The sequence below is a fragment of the Dipteris shenzhenensis genome, chromosome 5 (genome assembly GCF_047967505.1).
Source record: "Dipteris shenzhenensis isolate YYH24624 ecotype China chromosome 5, Dip_SZ_1.0, whole genome shotgun sequence".
In the NCBI taxonomy this organism is placed as follows: domain Eukaryota; kingdom Viridiplantae; phylum Streptophyta; class Polypodiopsida; order Gleicheniales; family Dipteridaceae; genus Dipteris; species Dipteris shenzhenensis.
The window spans coordinates 13,248,039-13,269,791 of NC_141600.1; the positions used below are offsets into that span (position 1 = coordinate 13,248,039).

At 42.9% G+C, this 21,753-nt stretch overlaps 1 protein-coding gene across 1 annotated transcript in view; it reads right to left on the reverse strand.

Moving 5' to 3' along the window:
* Positions 1-3,167: 3,167 nt before the first annotated feature.
* Positions 3,168-21,753, reverse strand: part of MGP1 (MALE GAMETOPHYTE DEFECTIVE 1) — a 75,683-nt gene continuing 57,097 nt past the window's right edge. The window contains exons 5-8 of the mRNA XM_087375279.1: positions 18,534-18,644; positions 17,650-17,796; positions 17,250-17,372; positions 3,168-3,661 (exon numbers count right to left, since the gene is read on the reverse strand). Coding sequence (XP_087231405.1) covers positions 3,601-3,661; positions 17,250-17,372; positions 17,650-17,796; positions 18,534-18,644 — 442 coding nt within the window. The 3' untranslated portion in view covers positions 3,168-3,600. The remainder of the gene's footprint in view (positions 3,662-17,249; positions 17,373-17,649; positions 17,797-18,533; positions 18,645-21,753) is intronic.

Sequence of the window (21,753 nt, forward strand, 5' to 3'; positions counted from 1 at the left end):
GACAAATACAAAGCACATCTCATTGGATTTTATGGTGCAAAATATTGTAAAAACAAAGTCATTTGCAAATCTGGATCTAGCAAAAGGAAAAGTATTGGGCTTTGAACAAGTGGATCAGTTCTCATTTGCAAAGATGAGAATCATGAAAGTCACTCATGTGGTATGGATGATAACAGAACCTCCTGGGATGATCCCTACTATTAGTAGGTAAGGTTATGAGATGGAGTATGCAATTTCTTTAGATTAAGAGGAGGCATGTGGAGTTCAATGACAAAGACAAGATATATCACAATATGGAAGGGAAAGAACAGTTTCAACTCGAGGATTTGAAAGGTTCCATACCTTATCTGGAGTGGATGAATTCATGCACATTGAGAAAGAAAAAAGTTCCAATAGTGATGTTTTATGAGGCGTGGATGAGTTCACTATATCAACAAACTTAGTAAAAGCAATTGTGGAGTTACAACAACCATGCAAGGTGTGCCAATGAGGGATGTTTTCTCAAGAGTAGATGACTTTTAAGCTTCTAAACATTCTCAATGAACTTTTAATGCAAGTGGTTCTACTACAATTGACAATCCTAGTGAAAGAAGAACTGTTGAGTTTCGACAAGAATGCAAGGTGTGTCAATGAGTGATTCTCTCTCTAGGTTTGATGAGTTTGATGCTTCTCAACACTCTCAAAGAAAATTGAATACAACTCACCCTAGTATGATTGACAAACTTAGTGAACAAAGTTGTGGAGTTGTAACAACAATGTAATGTGTGTCGATGAGTGATGTTCTCTTTGACATATATAAGTTTCAAGGTTCTCAACACTCACAAAGATAAATTATTACAAATGGCCCTAGTTCAATTAATGAACTTGGTGAAAGAAGTCGTTGCAACAGCCGTGCAAGGGTCCATGAGTGATGTTCTCTTAAAGGTAGACGACCTTCAAGATTCTCAACACTCTCAAAGCACATTTTATGCATGAAACCATTGAGATATTATTTGGTATTTGACTTTAATTTTAAATTGATAAAGGATGCAATATGCCATGGATGCAATATGACAGACACGTATGAGGGAGAAAATAATGCAAATACAAAGAACTATGTACACAAGGAACAAAAATGGACATACAAATGCATGAAGAGAAATCGAATCCATGCCAATCCACAAAAGCAAACAAAGAGAATAAGAGTGTTGAATGAAAAGAATATGCTCAATCTATTATATGGTAAATCACTTTAACAACCACAATGAACACTCTGACTCCCTTTAATTACTCAATTGTGGTCTACTTTACCCCACCATCCTAAGTGTAGAAGCTATGGACTATAATATTTTCGAACGACGAGTGCCTGTAGCCACTCGCAAGCCTTCTATATGCAAAACATTTATCAAGAAATAAAGTCAAAAATACCGCTAATATATGTAACAATACCATGGTATTAATATTTATATAGGTGGTATGTAGGCATTTATTATGCATCAATGATGTAGAAATAAACAAGTTCTCAATTATCCTTACAATACCATGAAGTCCACAAATGTATATCCTCTGCAGGGGCGAATAGCCAAGGTTGGCTTCCAAGGCTTATCCTTTTCTATAATGTCATAATTTGGTGGCTTGGTTTGGTCAACGTCTCCAAGTCTACCAACCCATAGTCTCTTTATGTCCTTACCTTTCTTCTTTACTCTTTCTCCCATGCACACTATGCAAGGGTGCTTTCCAATTGCTCCATATGAAAGACCATACATAAATTTTATAGTTTTCAAATCAATAGTTACATGTCATTCGAACTTGCTAGGATCCAAATCCTTCAACTCCATTTATCACACAATAGATTGATTTTCAACATATCTTGTAATTATACAACTAAGAAATTAAATCCGTGTTACCTTAGATGAATGTAGCCACAAAATATCTTTTTCAGATTGAATGCATAACTACTTTGGGTCATCAAGGGTAAGTTCCATGTTCAAAATCCTATTCATTAGTATTAAACTTACTCCTTTTTATTTTTACTTTGACCACCTCCTTTCCATCAAGTTGAAGGAAAACCATTCTTCCACAACTATGTCATAAGACTTGGTACTCCATTAATTTCTCCATTAGCTCAAACTTCTTTATCTTCCATCATGAAATTCAACAATTATTGTACTACAAACATGTTGAGGCTCACCAACTAGTTCAAGTATTCCCAAGTTGAGAGTATGGAGAGTTTTATCAACATACATTGTCTTTGGTAGTGGGACCTTTACTATTTTCCCAACTTAAAGGCATGCTTGCTTTCACTTTTGAAAGAAAAGCCAAGACAATATCACACAATTCTTACGCATAGTTGTGAATTGTTCCCAACTTTTTGCATTGACTCAAATGTTATATTTGATTTGACTAAGTCAAATTTGGGGTGATGTGTAGTGAGTTCTAGTGTTATTTTTGTGACCACTTATCTAGATAGAGATAAGCTCTAAAGTAGTCCTACAAGCTCTTACCCTAATGCCCACTCTTCTTAGCAAATTCAGCCATTAGAGGTAATATTCTTAGCCACTTTTCTTAGCCAATTCATCATTGGACAATTTTATTTTGTGCAAGTGTGAACCCATTCAAGTATCTTTAAGTATATTACTTTTCGTTTTAAATTTAATACTCAAATTTTATTGGCATCTAGGATCGCAAAGCTGTAACATCGTGATCGGAACATGCTCTTTTTTTTTGCAATCTCTCTTTTTCTAGGTTATAACCATGTATTGGCTTAGATGTCAATAAATCTTACAATTTTTCCAATAGGTTATCCCAAATTCTTTTGACAAGCTTTCTTCAATTGCCTTCCATTCAAACCATATTTCATTCTGCATTCTTAACATGCAATATTTCAAATGACTCAAAGATGTCAATAAATCTTACAATTTTTCCAATGGGTTATCCCAAATCCTTTTGACAAGCTTTTTCCAATTGCCTTCCATTCAAACCATATTTCATTCTGCATTCTTAACATGCAATATGTCAAATGACTCAAGATCTCAATAAAGCTTACAATTTTTCCAATGGGTTATCCCAAACCCTTTTGACAAGCTTTTTCCAATTGCCTTCCATTCAAACCATATTTCATTCTGCATTCTTAACATGCAATATGTCAAATGACTCAAAGACAGCACCTATGCTAATATAGTAGCATCAAAGCAAAGCCATTTGTTCTGCAACATACAGAGAACAGCGCATTGTATCGAATGACAATGCATTTTAAAGGGTTCCAAAGCAGCAGCAGACTTTTATTCCAGGATTCCCAAAATTCCACGTCATTCAAGTCAAAGCCACATAGGTAGCTTTAATGGGTGTCATCCCGAATGATCATCCATTAAACATAAAAACAGAGGGATGATCAAACATAAAAACAGAGCCCCTTCCACTTGTGAAAAAAATCTCGGAGGGTGCACTCCATTAACCAGTTATAGACCAACCGACATTCTTTATTGAGATCCCCAAGAGAGAACAAAGGGATCATTGTCAAATGACCTGCTATTGTGTTTCTCGAGTATTGCCTTGTATGTCAACACTGGTCAGTAGAGCAACCCAGTTTTGAGGGAAAAAATCACTAGTTAACAGAGCGGCTCACATGTAGTTACGGTGGTCAAGGCTCCTGATGTCTACTTGAATATTTTCCAGTTCATGCCTGCAAAGCCATTTGTAAAGGGTGAGATGCAAATTGACTTCATTCCTACAAAGCTTCGTGTATAACTGAGGATCCTGTGCCTGCTAATCCTTCAAACCTATCATTTACATACGAAAAACCACATACTTATAAAGCTCTTACACAGACACGTGCAAGTAATAAAATGTCTTTGAATATACCATGCAAAATCTTCCCTCGTAAAAAGAACTTCAACTTCAATGCAGTTGGAGAACATGGGATTCTTTATGCAGTTGGAGAACATGGGATTCTTTGCAACTAAAGCTAGTCCCCTAGATACATCATACATAATTTCAAATATCTATGATACATTTTGGAGCTTATTTTCTTTCTCAAAAAATTTTATGGACAATCCTGCAAGTCGTACAAAGAAACGGGAAGAGAGAGAGGGGGCGGGCCGGGGGCGGGGGGGGGGGGGGGGGGGGGGGGGATAAGTGTAGGAGACATATCACAAATAGCCCAACTACCTAAAAACAGAGAGAGCTCAATTTAAGGGCAAGGATACACAACAGGTGAAAAAAGCCAAAAAAAGTAAAAAGCAAAACAGCCAGCCTTATTAACTAGAAGTAATTGAATAGTTATTATAATCTATGCTAGTATAAAAGATGCTTGATTATCTTTTAAATCATTTTAATCCTTGATTATCTTTTAAATCATTTTGCCTCTAGACCCATGCAAATAACTAATTAAGCATTAGGCCTAGAACAAAAGATTACCCAAGGCTTACCAGGCTTGCAAATCAAGCTAGATAATCACCTTTAACCCAACTAAAACTAACAGGTAGCTCTTGATATGCTCTATCTAATGTGCATGTATTATGTGACTAGATCGAGATGCAACTAAATTAACAAGGATAGGTTTGAAAAATAATTGGTTCCAAATATCACATCCACCTCGCAGTTAAACACTAAGCAGTCTCAATTAGTGCACATTAGGCTAAGCATCATTTCTTCACACACCAACGCTTGCCCTCAAGGCCAACTGAAGAGACTAGGTACCTAAATAAGTCCTTAGGGTCTGGATGTACAAAGCCTCTAAATCTTGTACCACATACTGATAATCTATCATCAATTGAAGGGTGATCCAATATGACAATGGTTTAAAAAGTCATAACATCACTCAATGTAAATTGCACCTCATGCACTAGCTTCCAACATCATGTCCTCGAATTGCAACCGACTAGAAATTATCTCATATGTGTATTATACCACTGAAAGGTCCAAGGCCACAAAAAGTCCCTCACCACATGGTTCAGCTATATTGTAGGTCTCACACCCACACATCTCTAGGCTTGAGATGGGATCCAATTGAGCTCAGCACTAAAGAAGTCATGCAAGTACTCATGCGATTCGTAGCACATGGCCTTCTTGGCCAACCAACTGGATTCTGAGTCTCATAGCAGGAATCTCACAAAGAAGCTGTCCTTGAATCCAAAGGCATAGATTTGAAGTCTGAAGTGGGAGGCACACGACTCAAAAAACGGGACAGAGAGTTGAGTTCAGTTGGACTCCGTACAATTCTTTTGAGATTCGGAAATGACAACTTTGACAGAAGTGCAAGACAAGCCCCAAACAACCAGGATTTCAGATTGAGGATGTCAATCCTTCAGCTAGGTAGCAATGAGAACCTGGCTACTCAGCAGAACAATGATGGACCTCACGTCCATGGAGATTCTGAATCCCCCAAAACCTACGACGAGTTGCTCAACCAACCAATCACCTTTAAAAAAAGCAACATGACCAAGCCAAAGGCGAGAAAAATACAAAGAGAGTGATGAGGAAGAAGACCCGCATTCATCTCAAAAAAGCAAGGAGGCCTCGATGGACAATCAAAGAAATCTCTAAAAGAGTCAAGTATGCGAAGCAGACCCAGAACCAATGAAAGGTGACTCCTGAGGCGAGCACGCAGAAGTAAACTGTCACACCACGTATTGTGAAATCGGTGTCAAACATGGTCATTGACTTTTAATAAGAGACTATGGGAGCGACAATGAAACCATGAAACCGTCCCTCAATAAATTAAAGGGCAGTAATAACCAGCCAACACTGTTACATTGACAATTCAGCAAATATACAACTAGCAAATTTGGGAGCTAGAGTGCCCCTACACCAAGTGAAAGACACAGATTGGCCCCAAACCTTGGCACCCCTTTTGGTATTTCTTTAATTAAGTGAGAGGCCCTGAATTCCAGGCTACATAAAGGATACATTATTTCTTGCACCTGGGGCATTCCACATCCCATTAGGCATCCACATACCCTGCATAGCCTCTACTCTTCACTGCACTCACCAATCCTAGAAGTAGGTCTTCATCCCTAATCCAAGAAGCTTGCACACAACCTGGAACTGTCACTAGTAAGCACGCTTGGCCACACAGTTCCCCATAGCTGTCACTAGTGCCCAATTAACCACCTATCTGCTCAAAGCAGAAAAGGAAAGCATGAAAGAGCTTTCTCCACTGTCCAGGACTGCCACACCCTATAGTCTTTCACCCTATTGGCAGCATACATCCTGGGACATCAATCTGTTTCCCATAAGAGAACTTGCATTCTACACAGCAAACATTATGGCAGTCACACCTGTACTGTCTCTCTCTGGGGTCCAGGGATACCTTCCAATCTCAAACATGGATACCCAACCCCTGTCTATTCAGTCAAGCTGTACCAATCGTGTGCCCTCTGCCTAGCAACCACTGCCTGTATATACATTATCTCTTAAGGAAACCATAGCATAATCACTACTGAAATTGTCCTCCATCAGCATAGCAAAAGAGCATCCATTTCAGTTCCAAAAGGCACACACTCAGCCTAGGATTGTTTCTAGCAGCCAAGACTTGGTCACACAATCCCCTGCAAATGCCTTAAGTGCCCACTTGTACACCCACCTGCTCACGTGGGATTCCTTACAGAGCATAGGCCTTCCAAAAACAGCTCGCAAATAGAGCAAGGCACTCCGTGTGCTCAGCCCGCTCTCCAAGGTAGCTCACAGCAGCTCTTTGAGACCAGCCCGAGCCCAAATGCTCAAAAATGATGACCTTGGTCACACAATCCCCTGCAAATGCCTTAAGTGCCCACTTGTACACCCACCTGCTCACGTGGGATTCCTTACAGAGCATAGGCCTTCAAAAAACAGCTCGCAAATAGAGCAAGGCACTCCGTGTGCTCAGCCCGCTCTCCAAGGTAGCTCACAGCAGCTCTTTGAGACCAGCCAGAGCCCAAATGCTCAAAAATGATGACCTTGACCAGCCCAAGAGCACATATGTACAGCTTGTGCTCCAAAGCATCAATCAACAGCAGCCCATGAATGCACGTATGGACCTCCTTCCAGCCTCAGCCAGCTCGTGGTCACACGTACAAACCAATCCCAACAGCTTGTGGGCACCGTACAACGTGTAATTGAGAGCGCCAGCCTGCTGTACAAAATCCTTGGCTAAGCCCTCCTCAGCTCTCCTATCAGCCATACGAAGTGCTTACGTCAGCCATGTGGTCGCTTTCTTCCTGGCTCCCGTGGTTCTACGCCAACCAGCCTGTGTGCCCATGAACCAACCCCAACCAGCCCTTGCACCTCATGGTCAATGCGTGCTCTCAAGCGCCAACCTCGACCAGCCCTTGATCGCCAATAAGCACACCACCGTGGCCTTCATCCAGCCTTAGGTGATCAGCCCATGCACTACCTACAGCCTGAGCGCCGTACAGCTCCATACACGTCCTGCTCCAGGCAAGAATCTCCGTACGTGCATACCCGTCAGCGCACAATAGCTTCTCTCACACCGCCCATCAGCCAGCCACCTTCTTTCCTTCGTGATTCTTTCTCCGAGCTTCCATGGGCAACCTTACCAAATGCATCCCAAGCATGGAAAAATGCCACATGGCATGCCCACATTTTACTTTGCCCCTTGGTCTTGAATTTGCCTCCAAGCCCTATGGGGTCAAATCAATGACAAACTTGAAGTTTAATTTGCCCCTTTCCCCCTCTATGCCCCCCCAGGCCTTACTTGCTGGGGGTTCTAGCACACCAAGCAACCCATGACCTTGCTCCTTGTTTTCCCAAGGTCTTGCCCACATGCATGCGCCAGAAATCACGCCCTCGTGATAGGCAACCGGATTGTCTCTGGCAAGCATGTAGGATCGATAAACGAGAGAGCAAGCACAAGATTCAAGAGTCGATGGATATCATCCGTCATGTCAACTAGATAAACAATGAAAAGAGAAGTACATGGTACTTGAAGGTAGACCCTAGGACTAAGTGTCCTAGGTGTCACACAGAACTAAATGTCCTATGTGGCATAAAAGGCACTAAAACACTAGAGTGCCTATAACTATGCCTACAAGGCACATACCAGGGCCCATAGGGCATCACTAGAACTGGGAGAAGATGGCCTACAAACCCCCCTCCATGGTATGGGCTGAAGTATTATGGAAACGTCTCAGAATACCTGGTATTTTCTGGTCATGGTGGCACATGTTCATCCAAAAGGATATAGCCACCTATGAATGTACAAGGGATGTCAGATCATGTAACAAAGGGAAACAAGTGTAAACCCTGTCGGAAGACTTCGAACTTGGGACGAGGAAGTGCCTTTGTAAACATATCTGCTATGTTGTCCTCTGCGGGAAGGTAGGACAACTCTCTGTCTCCTGCTCACAACCGCTCTCAAACATAATGATAGTGAACCTCAATGTGCTTGGTACGCGCATGAAACACTGGGTTACGCACAATGGCCAAAGCACTCTGGCTGTCAGTGTAGACCATAGTGGAGGATCTCTGGCGAATACCAAGATCTGTAAGTAACTGTCGAAGCTAGGCACACTCTACTGTAGCAGTGAAGGCTGCCCTGTACTCAGCCTCACAGCTAGATGTGGAACCTGTTGGTTGCTTCTTGCTGAGCCAAGAGATACATGAACTACCAAGTAAAAAACAATTGCCCGTATGTGACACTCTGGTGTCGGAACAAACTACCTAATCACTATCCGTGTAAGCATGCATGGTAAGTGAACCTTGATCACCATAGAAGAGGGCTAAATCCTGAGTGCCTCTGAGATACTTGAAGACTCTCTTCACTGCCTACCAATGCTGTGAATTGGGCATGTGCATGAACCTGCTTAGCTGAGATACTGCATACTATAAGTCAGGTCTGGTGTGACGTAAGTAAATGAGGCATCCAACAGCCTGCTGGTAAAGAGTGATATCACATGGTGGGCTCCCATCATGAGCTGAAAATCTAAAGCCAGGGTCCACTAGTGTAGAGTTTGGCCTGCAATCCTCAAACTGAAAACGATCAAGGAGCTGTCCAATATACTTGGACTGTGACATCATGATACCCCCCTCAACATGAGCAAACTAAATGCCCAAATAATAGTGTAGCTGTCACATGTCTAACATTTTAAAAGCCTGCTGCAAATCAGCCTTGAAAGCTGCAATATGCTGAGTATCTGGGCCCGTGATTAGCATATCATCCACAGATAAAATCAGCACTAAAAAATCAGATCCACTCCTACGGACATAAAGAGTGGGCTCTGTGGGGCTATTCTCAAAACCAGGGGAGAGTAAGTGTGCCTGAATTTTGGCATACCATGCCCTGGGTGCCTGCTTCAAACCATAAAGGGATTTTCTAAGCCGGCATACCTTGTTTTCAGAATTAACAACCTCAAAGCCAGGAGGTTGTGTCACATAAACTTCCTCCTGCAGATCCCCATGAAGAAAACCAATCTTGATGTCAAGCTGGTGCACTTGCCAATGGTGATGGGCTGCAATGGCAATGACACATCTAATAGTAGTAATCCGGGATGTGGAAGCAAAGGTCTGCTCAAAGTCAATGCCATGTTGTTGGGCATACCCTTTTGCAACAAGACGGACTTTGTGTCGATCTATACTGCCATCAGATTTCCATTTTAATTTGTAGACCCTACCATCACTCTTTACTGTCAAAAGCATCTTTATGGCACAAAGGCTCTTCATTGCAAGCTGTAGCAAGGAGTGCAAATTCAAGAAAGTGACCATGCATCTGTCTATTCCCTGATCTTGTCCGGGCAGCAAAAGGTTGATCTTGTTTGCTATCCCTTAATGTATCAAGAAGCCATCCGGGAACTTGCCTTTGCTATCTATTGACAGCTCTTTCTTCAATCACTGTATCATGAATAGTGGGATCATTTTGTGGTGGAAGAGAAACCTGCAAATCAGCATGTGATACAGGCTGATCATTGCTTGTTGGAGGGCCCGCAGGAGGCTCATGTTGCTGGTCAAAGTCTCCCTCTGAGGAAGGAAGGAAGAGGTAACCAAGAGTCAAAGGCATCAAACATGTCAACTTCTGGCTTAGCTTTGCAGTCCACAAGAGGAGAAGCCGAATGTTCAGCAAAGATTACATCTCTACTGACAATAATCTTCCCAGTATTTGGTTGGTATAACCTATACCCTCTGCTCTCCTAGCTGTAACCAATAAATATGCATTTGATTGCCTCGTCATCAAGCTTATGTCTCAGCTGAGATGGTACATGAACATATGCAAGAGACCCAAAAACTCTCATGTGTGAAAGTGAAGGCTTGTTGCCTTTCCATGCTTCATAAGGTGTAACAGTATTCAATGCCCTTGTAGGTGATCTATTCAGCACATAGTTGGCACACATTACTGCATCAAGCCAAAATTTATTGGGCAAGGACTTAGCCTTAAGCATGCATCTAGCCATCTCCATAGTGGACCTGTTCTTCCTTTCACGAACGGGATTATGCTGAGGAGTGTAAGGAGTAGTGCATGAGTGAACAATGCCCCGTGAAGACAAAAATGCATCAAACTCCTTTGACATATACTCTCCCCCCCTATCTGTGTTGAGGGTGACAAGCTTGCATCCTGATTCATTCTCAACCATATTCAGCCACCTCTGAAAGCATGAGAACAATTCAGATTTGGCTTTTAAAGCATATACCCAGCAATATCCTATGAACTCATCAATGAGAGTCATGAAATATTTGTACCCCCCAATGGCATTTGTCCTCATTGGGCCACAGACATCACTGTGCACTAGCTGCAATTTCCTTTGTGAGAGTTTTGGACAATTGTTTTGAAAAGGAAACCGATGCATCTTACCCAAAAGACAACCCTCACACACATGTTTGGAAACTGTGTGAGTTTGAGGTACATCATTTGCCATGTCCTGTGAATGTAACTTGGCAAGAGGTCTATAATTGAGATGACCCATTCTCTCATGCCAAAGATGAGTTTCAGCAAGCTATGAATCTAAAATAGCAAACGCTTCAATAGAGAGTGCAGTTGAGTGATCATCAAGGTGATAAAGCAGTGCCAGTGAGAACTATGGCATTGTCATCACGAAGATCATATACTAGGCATCTGTATCCATCGAAAATCACTCTGAAACCTGAAGTGGCAATTGCTGAAATTGAAATCAAGTTGACTTCTATTCCAGGCACGAAAAGAACATTAGTCAGAGTGACAGGATGGCTTGTAATGGATGTGAGCTGCACATCTCCAATTCCTTTTACAGCATAGGAGGCATTGTTAGCGCATGTGACAGTTCCCCCACGAGGTGCATCAGCTAAAGAATGAAACAACTGTCTGCAAGATGTGACGTGCTTGGAAGCACCACTATCAAAATAATAAGACTGAGCATCATTAGCAGTAAAGAATGCATCAACTTGGGAGGGATCAAAGGAGCAATGGACAGCCCATGCCCAATCATCCTGGAGAGCATGTGCGTGTGAAGCATCTGCTGGCTCGTGGGATTCAATTGCATGTGAGGCATTAACTGTCAATCCTGCTTTCTTTTTCTCCGAAGCAATGCGCTTTCTACATTCTGAAATGTCATGTCCAGGCTTGCGACAATAGTTGCATCTTTTCTTCTTTGACTTATCTGCTGTATTTTTAGATGCATTGGAGGAATTGCCACTGCTAGGCCCATATTTAGGCTTGCCCATAGGCTTGGAAGCCTTGCCTCTTCTTGTCTGCTGTGAAGCAAATGCATGATCAGGAATAGTGGCTTGTCTAATAGCACGACTTTGCTCTTCCTGCAAAAGCAAAGTGACTAGCTGATCAAAAGAGTAGTGGTTTGGATTACCCATGGCCACTATCCGAAGGGTTGTAGCAAACCCTTGATATGTATCTGGCAGTCCATTCAATGTAGTACTGACAAGCTGAGAATTTGGCACCACCTCATCAATATTGGCAAGTTGTTCCATGAGGTCCTTAACCTTTGTCAGGTATGCATCCATAGAGTCACCTTCATTCATACTGACAACCTACAATTGCCTTCTTAAATATGCAACACGTGCCTCATTGTGAATCTGACAAAGAGAAGCCAATTTGTCCCAAGCATCCTTTGCTGTCCTGCAAGACCGGATGTGTGGAATAATGATTCTCTTCCATGATAAAGCAATACAGGAATGTGCATTTGCATCTCTTGCATCCCATCTTGATTGTTCCTGAGTTGGAGGAGCCGCAGCAGGGGTGCTAGAGGATAAGGCATCAGGAGTACCCTCTGCAGAGGGACCAGCAGTAGGGGCAGCCACTGGAGAATTGGCTGGCCTCAAATCAATCCCAGAAACAATATTCCAAAAATGCCTTGCAAGAAGAATATGTTTCATGAGATAAGACCACATCAGATAGTTGGTGCCATCCAACTTATCATCTTCACGAAGAATGCCAAATAGATCATCACTGTTGCCAACCATTGCAAATGGGATACCCTGAAAAGAAGAGACCTATAAACCCAAAAGCCTCAAGGCTATCACTGCGAAGAGCTGGCTGTCCAAAAATGACAGCAAATGTCTGCGAGTAAATGTTCTGCAAATTTCCAGCCCAAATCAAGGGGCAAATGCAAATTTGACCCAAATGTGATTGTGTCAGGCAATGTTCACTGCAAAAAACAGCAAATCTAGCAAAAGCCCCAAATTTAATGAGGGCAAATAGGCCAAAAAGAGGGCAAATACAAAAAGCCCCAAATTTTGCTGAGATTTTGCAAATGTGACCCAATGTATTGCACTCTGACCCAATGTCCTCCAAATGTGACTCAATGTCCTACAATCTTACCCAATGTACTGCAATCTAAACAAGAAATTGCAGATTAAATCCCAAAACTCCAATGTTCTTGCAAAAGCCCCAACACTGGTTCACAGCCAATGCCAAAACAGGTACGGAACCTGAAGACAGTTTCGCACATGCAAAACTGTATGGAACACCTGTACAGAATATCACTGTACGGAATACTGCAGATTGTACGAAAGATGATGCAGGCACAAAGTGATCGCACGTGTGGCGCAGGGCTTCTGTTGTATGGAAGCACAAGTCGTCTCCAACATTGTACGACAGGTCTTCACGCAGCTCTAGGCGGGTCTTCACACGTGGCTGTACGACGGAGCAAGTACGGATCGCAGTGTACGAAGTAGGTACGTGGAGCAGTTACTTTGTACAGCGGGCGTCCTATTTGCATGTTGTTTGTACGGGCGTCCGTACAGTCGTACGGACTATACGGATGGAGGTGCAGGTAGATTTGATATCTAGTTGACGTGATCTGCAGCACAAAAAATGGCGATAGATGGCCACGGGTGCTGTAGGAGACCTTGAAAATGCTGCAGCAGGACCTAGAAGCAGTCACCTGAGCTGGAAAGCAGCATTGAGGTAAGATATGGCGACAAAAAAAGCTCTAAAAGCCTTGGACAGCAGCTGAAGAGCCTCGAACAGGCTGGAAATGTGACGACCAGCAGGGCAGCAGACTCCCAATGAGCAATGGAGGACTCGGGGGAGGCTAAGGAGAGCTGGAACGCAAGTGTAAGACTGGCTCTGATACCACTGTAGGATCGATAAACGAGAGAGCAAGCACAAGATTCAAGAGTCGATGGATATCAACTGTCACGTCAACTAGATAAAACATGAAAAGAGAAGTACATGGTACTTGAAGGTAGACCCTAGGACTAAGAGTCCTAGGTGTCACATAGGACTAAATGTCCTATGTGGCATAAAAGGCACTAAAACACTAGAGTGCCTATAACTATGCCTACAAGGCACATACCAGGGCCCATAGGGCATCACTAGAACTGGGAGAAGATGGCATATAAAGCAGACCTGTATGATTGGGTTTTGGGTTACAGTCTAGCTACAAGCTTGAGGCTAGATGAGCATAATTATCTTACCACTCCTCATGTATTGAAGGGACACAATAGTGCGATAGGACGAGCGACCAAGATTTTCAGACCACAAGATCTAGATCTACAAGCACACAACTCCAGTGCCTTCCTAAAGGCCCTTCTAAATGGCTAGTCACGCCCAATCCCCATGGCAGAGAAGGCATTGATTACCCTCCTAAACAAACCTACAAGATCATGGCAAAGGCCTTGAATCTATATTTCACCCCTTCCTTCCAAATACTATCCACAACACAGAGCCACGTATTATTAAGGAGTGTCAAAACTCTACCATATCCGAGATCTCCTCACTCTAAGAAACAATCATGGCGGTAGAAGACGAGGCAAAGCCAGGGGTTTGTGTGCCACATAGAGAGGCAGCCTAGGTAGAGGGCTAGGGGTCAATTGAGAGCAAGGGTGAAGGGAAGTCTAGTGAAGAGTCTAAACAAGGAGATAGGCTACGAGGGCAAGGGTGAGGAGCTAAGGGTCTACACAAGGAGGATGGCTTAGCAAAGTGGGTTACTTGAAGGTATAAGTGATTAGGTGCCATGAGAATCAAATGGGCTACTTGGGCTTGAGGGGAGGGACTAGCTATCGTGACAACTAAGGGAGTTGATTGGGCAAGAACGGTTGGATGGCAGAGAATCAAACAAGGCTTGGGGGTTAGTGAGGCCCTCGGGGAGTATTGGAGCGCAATTCCAAGGGAGGATTATTTAAGGCTTCGGTTCAGAGGGATCCAAGGGGCCAAAGCAAGGGGTATGAAGTTCTTTTGCTAAATCTGATATTCTCTAGTCTTTTCCTTGGTCTCCTAGCTGATCTGCATCTACCCGATCTATGACCTAATTCTTGGCATGTTGACTCTACTCCTGGCATTCTTAGCTAGATACTTGCTTCCTTTTTCTGTGTACCTTGATCCAAACCCCATATTCATCACAATAGGGGCTTGAGGAGGGAGCCTATGGCTGAAATAGTTGGGTTGGATGGGCCCGTTCTGGCTGCAAGAGTGAGTCCTAAGAATGAAAAGGATAGTCTAGGGAAGTGGCTAGACCCTCTACAATAAACAACACACCCGGATAAACTTGCCACCTTTACCTTTTGTCATAGATTTCCTCCTCCCACAGACTTTAGCAAATCTCAATACTCCCTCCATCAGCACCATAACTGCAAAAGTGGGGGACTCTTAAGGCAAGCCCAAAACAACCACCAAGGGAGGGGTGGATACTGATATTCCTTGAATAAGCATATGAAGCGTGTAGTGACTGGAACCATGGCACATAGTGCTTCATTTCCATGTCATCTAGGGGGAACTCATGGTAACATTGGAGCGTAAAAACCAAGTGCAAGACCAAGTAAACTGGAATTGTAGGAGCTAGGTAGTTGTTCAAAGTGAGCTGGAGAAGAAAGACTCTCTTATGGATAGTGACCTCCTAAATGTGGTGACTGTTGATGGATTTTTCCTCGCATGTTCTCTCGATGTGTACTCGCATGCAAGCTACTCACCTGTGGGAGAATCTCATGCACTCAAAGGGAGGAACATGTGTCAATATATACACAAGTTCATGCTATCAAATAAGTGCATAAGTGTATGAAGACGTGCAAGGACCTACCATGTGTGAGGTGTTCGATGGACAGAATCAAATGCAACATAGATAGAATTCCTCATTTGTATTCCTAGGCATCATGGGCCGTAAACATTATGCACGCAGATCAAGTCTGCGTGCAGTCGTGCACAAAAGTATGTGCATGCACCATTGCCTCACGGCTAGAACTTCCAAACTTTTGAGTTTTCGCCAATTTCTGAATTTCAAAAGAACTGAACGAAATTCAACTGAACTCAACTCTTTGCATTGTTTGAGGTGCGCACCTCCCTTTTATGCTCATGCCTCGGGCTTCAAAATCAGCCTCTATGGATTCAAGAACAACCACTCTGTGAACTTCTTGCCACAGAACTTGGAATCCAATCGGTTGAACAAGGTGGCCATGTGCTCGAAATCTCACGAGTACCTTAGGTACATGCAACGTTAATGCAAAGTTCGAGCATGTGGGTTTCGGGACTAACATTCAACCCGACTTAGTCTAGACCAAGTCCTGGTGGTCCAAATCTCCGAGGGAACTTGGTGTCCTATGGTTCGCGTGAGCTGGTATGGGAAAATTGGGAGGCTTCCGTGAGCTATTGGTGAGAAAAGGGGAAGGGCCTGTGGAAAAGGTGTGACACCTTGGCTAGCTTGCAGTGAGGTTTTGGCTGAGGTTGCTAGTGATGAGGAGTGCCAAGATAGCAAGCTTGGTAGCTCGATCGAGGCAAGGGCGTTAGCTTGGGGTCACCGTGGCATGCTAGATGGTCGCTACCATCTAGCTGGTACGTGATGGTGAAGGGACACTTGGCTCGACCGTGAGAAAGGGGAAATGGGGTCCAAATTTGCCAAGGTATAAAGTGTTGATCTACATGGTGGTATTCGTGCAAATGTGCCACTCCTCCTAGATTTGCAAACCTTAGCTGCATTGTGTGGGCTTCGATCCACTGGTTGAGGGGTCCCCTGCATACAAGTTGCAAGTGGATCCACATAAAGCAATGCTCTGTGAGGGTGATGGCCAGATATTTTTGAGTTGCCAAAGAGTAGCTAGGTGAAGTAATCCTTTAGGGATGCCCGTTGGGCTTAGGTAGCGCACCGATATTAGCGTGGATTGCATGGTACTCATCCTTGTAATTGACCTTTCCCATTGTATGATGGCCTTCTGATTGTTGTTGAAAGCATGAGCCACATTATCGTATGGTAAAATAAGCTTGCATCCAGTAATTTCCCATCCATCGATGCAAGAAACAAGGTAGGTAGCCCTACGGTGTCATTAAACTTTCCATTGGAGCCTTACAGAATCCTTCCTTGCAGCTTGATATATAGCAGTTAGCTAGCAACAAGACAACATAAGTGATGAGCATGAGCATATGAGAGGAGTGCAGAGACTGAATGAAGAGGCAGAACACTGCGGACACCGAGTGCAGGGGAGGCATGAGCATTGAAAAGGCTAATAGCTGTGCAAGGGGGGATATTCGCAATGTCGGCAGTAACATTTAATTTGGGGGCCTCCTTTTCTGAGAGGCCCTCAAATGCCCCTATAGTATGACGTGCCTCTAACCCAACCTTGGATCTCACATATACCTCTAAATTAAAATTAAAAGTATCAAGTCGGCTAAAAGGGTCCAAAATAAAAGGCACGCCTCAGTGGGGGTGTCAATGTGTTTTTAAGTGATAGACAAACGTTCTTAATCTTCTGCCAATTTTGCTTGAGAAACTAGATGCTCAGCAAAACTCCTTACTAAAATAATTCAAACACAAGATCACAAGTTATTGCACAGTAGCCTCGTATATGGCCATCTCTCTTTAAATATATAAGAAAAGCCAATAATTAATCCAGAATCCAACAAAGGCATTGGCACAACACATTACCTCTTCTTGTGAGTTTCAATCGTTTCAACCACCTCATCCTTCATGTGCTGAAGTTCTCCTTTGGCAAAGGCATGCTCGACCTCAACTTCCAAGTCTTTCACCATATTTGTATTAATCCCCAACCTGCACACAAACAGGTTCCCCATCAGAATTTCCTCTAGAGAGGATCTGTTCAGTTTATCAACATGAGGGAGTAAGCCCTGTGAAAACTGCAAGTGCAACTGTCCAACCCCTTATGATCATTCACCTTCACACATACCAATTTTCTGCATTTTGAAATACCAATTTTCTCACAAATGCAGATGCATCAATGCAGTCCCCAAAAAAAAAAGGTTGAAAATACCTTCCATTGTCATTCAAAATTTACAGACTTGTTTGCATATTCTAAATGTCAGCTTACTTCTTATTAATAGCTTCGAACTCTTTCTTGAGCAAGGCCATGCCCTCAGTGTCTTTACGAGTCAAAGTTCTTCCGATCTTCTTCTCTATTCTTTCTACTGCCTCCAACATCATCTTATCTCCAATATACTCCTCTTTGATACCCAGACTACAAGCCAACATTGTGGAAAGCGTGTGAGTCAAAGGAAATTTTGTACAATTTTAAAAAAAAAACAGAAAAAGAGAAATTTATTGTTCACATATTTTGATACCATTAAATCTTCTTCTAAAACTCAGAATATAGACACTAACCAAATTAAGAACAGCCATTCATTAGAGCATTCACCTGGCATTCTTATCTCATCTATCCTTCACAAGCCAGGCTGTAAAATCAGACAGCACATGGAAATAATTGAAATCTAGACACATACACAAAGAAAAAGAATTTTGTAGCTACAAGGTATTGTTAGACTGAACGGCATGAGCTGACTCATCTGATGAAGGGTGCAGATTTGCACGCATAGTTGAAACATGGATAAGATACGATGGTTCAATCACCCATCTTCATTTAATTCTGTTGCAGGGATCAGGCTAAAACGTCTCTGGGTTGACATACCACTACACTATCAGCCCCCTTGTCAGACCCACATACCTCACTGGGTAGCTACAAATACTATAAAAAAGAAGAATTTTGGATTTTGGCACTGTAACTACAAATTGGAAAGCACCCTTTCCCAATGACAAACACTGCATTCTGAATATTAATTCCTAAGTACAGAAGATTTTTCGACATCAAGCCATTCAGAATAACTTTGAATAAGAGGTGCACACGTGCAGAAACTTAAAACCCAGCAAAAGGAACTCAGAACAGAAGGATTACACCACCATGAACAGAATAACACATACCGTGCCTTCAGCTTTGGCAGGAACTTAATGAATGTTTTGACATCTGGAGCAGCCGCAGCTTCACGATCAAGAATCATTGCGATCTTTTGTGTTTTAGATGGTGCTCCCACCCTGCAAAGCAGGTCCAAGTGATATCTGAGCTTACCAGGAGCCACTAGGAAGAAAACTTAGAGATAAATGCAAGAAATATACATTCAAGATTCAAATCTGAGAGCTTCAAAAATGCAAGAAATATACATTCAAGATTCAAATCTGAGAGCTTGAAAAAGTAATGTACAAAAAAATGTCATCTAGAACTTTCCACAAATAGAGCAGCATTTTTATAATAAGAACCACGAGTCCCAAGGAACAGAATTCTACAAGACAAGTAAAAGGGACACAAAGCAAAACAAAGGAGCTCTACTAATCACAACAAAGCTTGTGAACTCATTAATCCACTAGCAAAACCACTCTCACATTTGTGACGTTCTGACTAGATCTAGGGGCTCTGTTCATTACAGTAAAGCTCATAAGCTCATCAGTCCACAGGTAAAACTGCTATCAGGTGTAGAAAAGGGGTAAGGGGGAGATTAGAGAACGGGGTTAGAAAAGTGGAACGGAGAGAGAGGAAGGGGGAGAGAAGGGAGATGGCGAAGGACACAGACACAGAGAGAGAGAGAGAGAGAGAGCATGTGTGTGTGTGTGTGTGTGTGTGTGTGTGTGTGCAGGCGGAAAGTAGGAGGAAGAAGGTGGGAGAATAGATTAATAGATGTCACATCAAAAAGTGTTACAATGAGTGGTGGATGTGAACTTATATAGTCCCTCCACATTTCCCTTTAACTCCCACTAGAGTGCTACTAACTTACCCTGTTTTTCCCCCTTTCTTACAGCCATCCCTTCCCATAGAATTTTTCCCTCAAAAGTACATGTAATGGCTGCACCACAAGGGTGCTGAGACAGCAAAGTGAACAACTGCATTTCCATATCCATTCCTATGAGAGCTACTACTGCATTTCCATATCCTTCACCTCAAGAATGCTGCCCGTATGAGTCACTGACACATTTGATGCATTTATGGAACTTTCGTTCTTGGGCTCTCTAGCAAAATGCCTTGCTGAAATGAGCTGCAGTTTTGGGGATGTCAAACCATGTAATACCACTATTTTGTCATTATGTACAGAGCGGCGAGTCATGGCATTCAAGTCAACATTAAAGTCCCCCCCAGGGATTTCATCCAATCGCATCCCCAGACAATGTCAATTGGACCATGTCTATGCAAAGAAATTACCCGCAAAATCATAATCATGAGAGAGTCAAATTCTTGCACTTGGCAACATCGTCATTAGCGACCTCAATTCTCAGCCCATAGTCTATCTCTGGGCAACAAGCCTGCAGCATGCGGGGACTAGCTGAGCGGAAACATAGATGAAGATACAAGGAGAACTCAAGCATGAGAGATACAAGAGATCTAACTAACTATAGAAACTGATTTATTTATATGTGGTTGCCAATCGGCATACAAAACTGTGCTGAGACCACTCCCCTAACCACGACATGCAGGAGATGCAACTATGCTACGGAACTAGGACCCCAAACCTCGCTGATATACTAGCTGAAAGCGTTGTTCGAGGCTGGAAGCTGCATGCTGAAATGAGGAGCAAGCTGGCTGGAGACTTCAAGGTCCTTCAGCCTGTGTAGTAGCGACGCCTTCCCCATGAAACCAAGAAGCGCATGGTGCATACTCTCTGTCGCTCACAGGCCTCTACATCGCTCTGAACCTCCAGCCAGCAGAAGCACCTCAAGCAACTACCATAGAGTTTGCTACAAGACTCCAGCCAGAGCCAATTGTGCCATAAAGTTCATCAACATGAAGCACCTGGAGCCCATCTACTCCAAGCTCCTCCAGTCCAAATCCCAAACCTGTCACATACGCAGTCACCACCACAACTTCCCTAGCTCACAAAGCTCTCTTTGTCAACACACACGATGTCTTCATGCACAGGTTTCAGCTTCCTGTTCACGCACGACCTCCCATCAACAACTACGAGCCTCTCCCACCTCTTTGATCGTTCCACCTTTACTTCTCAGAGCCCCTACCTACGTAGATTCTTGCAACGTAAAACCGAATCTGCTCCCAGACGCCATCTCCATGTAGCTCCAGCTCACAGCCTAGAAGCTCCCCTTCATCCATCACGTAGCCACCTTGCATGTGCAGGATGCCTTCCCAATCAGTCCAGCCACCTCAGCCTAATTTGCCACCTCATCAGTGACATTTTACCACTCTCAAGACATTTTCCCCAAATCACATTACATGCACATTTTGGACCTTTAGTCACACAATTCCCACACACATTTTAGCATGCACATTAAAGCTTGCATGCAACCCCGTACACACACATGAAAAGCCCTTTGACATGGACACCATAACATATCAAATTCCTGTAACATGCAAGTGCACATTGACTCAAGAAAATATAAAAAAACCCTTCATGACTTGACTTTACATGACCCCAAAAACATTTCGCTTGATCACACACTAGACACCCTTGCTCTGGAAGTCTGGTACAACCACATTGCATTTCATCATTTCCCATGAAGTCCCTGAAAAACATTCTTTATTATCTCAAAAAACTATACATCAGTCCATCATGCTTGTGAAAGAAAAATCCACAAATGCCAAAAGCCTACACCTACCCTAGATGTGTACAACTATGTGCCTACCCACAGCTATTTACAGTGCTCAAAAACTTGATACAGATTTTGTCCTATCATTTTGCCCATCCCCAAGTCTGCAGACATTCATGTCTTGCAGATAGGGGTATATAAGATTTGCATTTCTTCAAAGATATCCTCATCCATGAGGTCTTCCAGCTTGTCTGGTTTCATCACAGTAGGTCCACAGCTGCCCACACTCATGATCCTATGAAAGTATTTCTTTAGTCTGAAGCCATTGACTCTATTCTTATGCTGCTGACCATCCAAATTCTCAAGTTGATATGAGCCATTTTTTAATTTCTTCGTCACACGAAAAGGTCCATCCCATTTGGTCACAAATTTCTTCTTGAAGGTAGAATCCAGAGTATTGTTGTATCTCAAAATTAGATCACCCTCCTTGATTTTCTTATCCTTGAATTTCCTGTTTGCTCTCTTCTGATTCTCCTCTTGAATTAAAGCATAATGTTCCACCGCCTTTTGTCTATCTAGTTGTGCTTCCTGCAAATCCAATAACCGGTTCTGGAAA